The sequence below is a fragment of the Echinops telfairi genome, unplaced genomic scaffold, assembly GCF_000313985.2.
Source record: "Echinops telfairi isolate 266 unplaced genomic scaffold, ASM31398v2 ScPeMD7_7466;HRSCAF=8504, whole genome shotgun sequence".
NCBI classification, from domain to species: domain Eukaryota; kingdom Metazoa; phylum Chordata; class Mammalia; order Afrosoricida; family Tenrecidae; genus Echinops; species Echinops telfairi.
Window position 1 is genome coordinate 1,223,498 of NW_022111366.1, and position 1,370 is coordinate 1,224,867.

Genomic DNA, 1,370 nt, shown 5'->3' on the forward strand with positions numbered 1-1,370 from the left:
GAGATTTTGACCACTGTGGCTAAATAAAATGTACTAAAGTCAGATAAAGCAAGCCCTCCCACTCTGTCCTTCTTCTTGAGTTCTCTGCTAATTCTGGGCTTCTTCCCTCTTCATATGAAGTTGGTCATCAGTTTTTCCAAGAAAGATTGGAAGAAAGATGATGGTGTTTGTATTAGGCTAGCATTAAACTTATATAATGCCTTGGGCAGACACAGACTCTTTTTTACTATATTGCGTCTTCTGATCCATGAGCATGCGATATTCTTTCATTTGTTGAGGTCACACTTGGTTTTCTGGTAATAGTGTTCTGTAGTTTTTCTCATACAAATATTTTGGGTTTTTTTAGTCAGGTAAATCCCTAGGTAATTCAATTTGTGTTTGGCTATTGTGAAGGGTCCTACCTTTTGTTCCCCTCTTCTGTGGTCTTGTTCAATGTGTACAGCGTCTGACAGACTTGTGTTTATTGATCTTGTATGCTGACATTGCCATATTCCTGAATTGCTTCCAGTAATCCCCTTGTGGAGCTTTTGGGATTTTCCATATATAAAACCATATCATCTGCAAATAATGATAGTTTCAACCCTTTCTTCCCCAGGAAAATACCTTTGATGTCTTTTCTTTGCCTTATGTTGTTACTAAGAACTCCAGTACGATGTTAAGTAAGAGTGGGGACAAGTGGCATCCTTGTCTGGTCCCCTTTTTCAGTGGGATTGCTTTAATCTTTTCTCCACTGACTACCACATTGGCTGTTGGTTTCTCATATATAGCTTGTATTATATTGAGGAAGTTTCTTTTCATTCTATCTTCTTGAATATCTTAAACCAGAATTGATTTCTGATGTTGTCGAATACATTTTTCTGAATCTATCTATATTATCATGTGATTCTTATAGTTTTTCATGTCAATGTGGTGAATGATAATAATGGTCTTTTGTATGTTGAACCATCCCTGCATCCCTGGTATGAATCCCACTTGGTCATGGTGAACTATTTATTTTATATTCTTTTGTATTCTATTGGCCAGTATTTTGTTAAGGATTTTACCTTGAGGTTCATTAGGAATATCGGTCTGTAGTTCTCAATTCTTATGCGATCCTTGCCCAGCTTAGGTATCAGAGTTATATTAGCTACATTGAAACAGTTCAGGAGTTTGTCATCTTTTTCTATGTTCTGGAAGAGTTTGCACAGGAGTGATGTCAGTTCTTCTCTGAATGCTTGGTAGAATTTTCCTGTGAAGCCATCTGGTCTGGAAGATTTTTTTGTTGATAATCCCTTGATAACCTTGTCAATTTCTTCTATTTCTATGGGTCTGTTGAGACTCTTGACATCCATCAGGTTGTCTAGGGAGGGATTGTTTTTCCAAGAATTTGT

At 36.9% G+C, this 1,370-nt stretch overlaps 1 protein-coding gene across 1 annotated transcript in view; it reads right to left on the bottom strand.

The window, feature by feature from the left end:
• Positions 1 to 1,370, bottom strand: part of LOC101657802 (olfactory receptor 1052-like) — a 33,025-nt gene that overhangs the window by 13,461 nt on the left and 18,194 nt on the right. Inside the window, exon 2 of the mRNA XM_004717283.2 lies at positions 1,044 to 1,169. Coding sequence (XP_004717340.2) covers positions 1,044 to 1,169 — 126 coding nt within the window. The remainder of the gene's footprint in view (positions 1 to 1,043; positions 1,170 to 1,370) is intronic.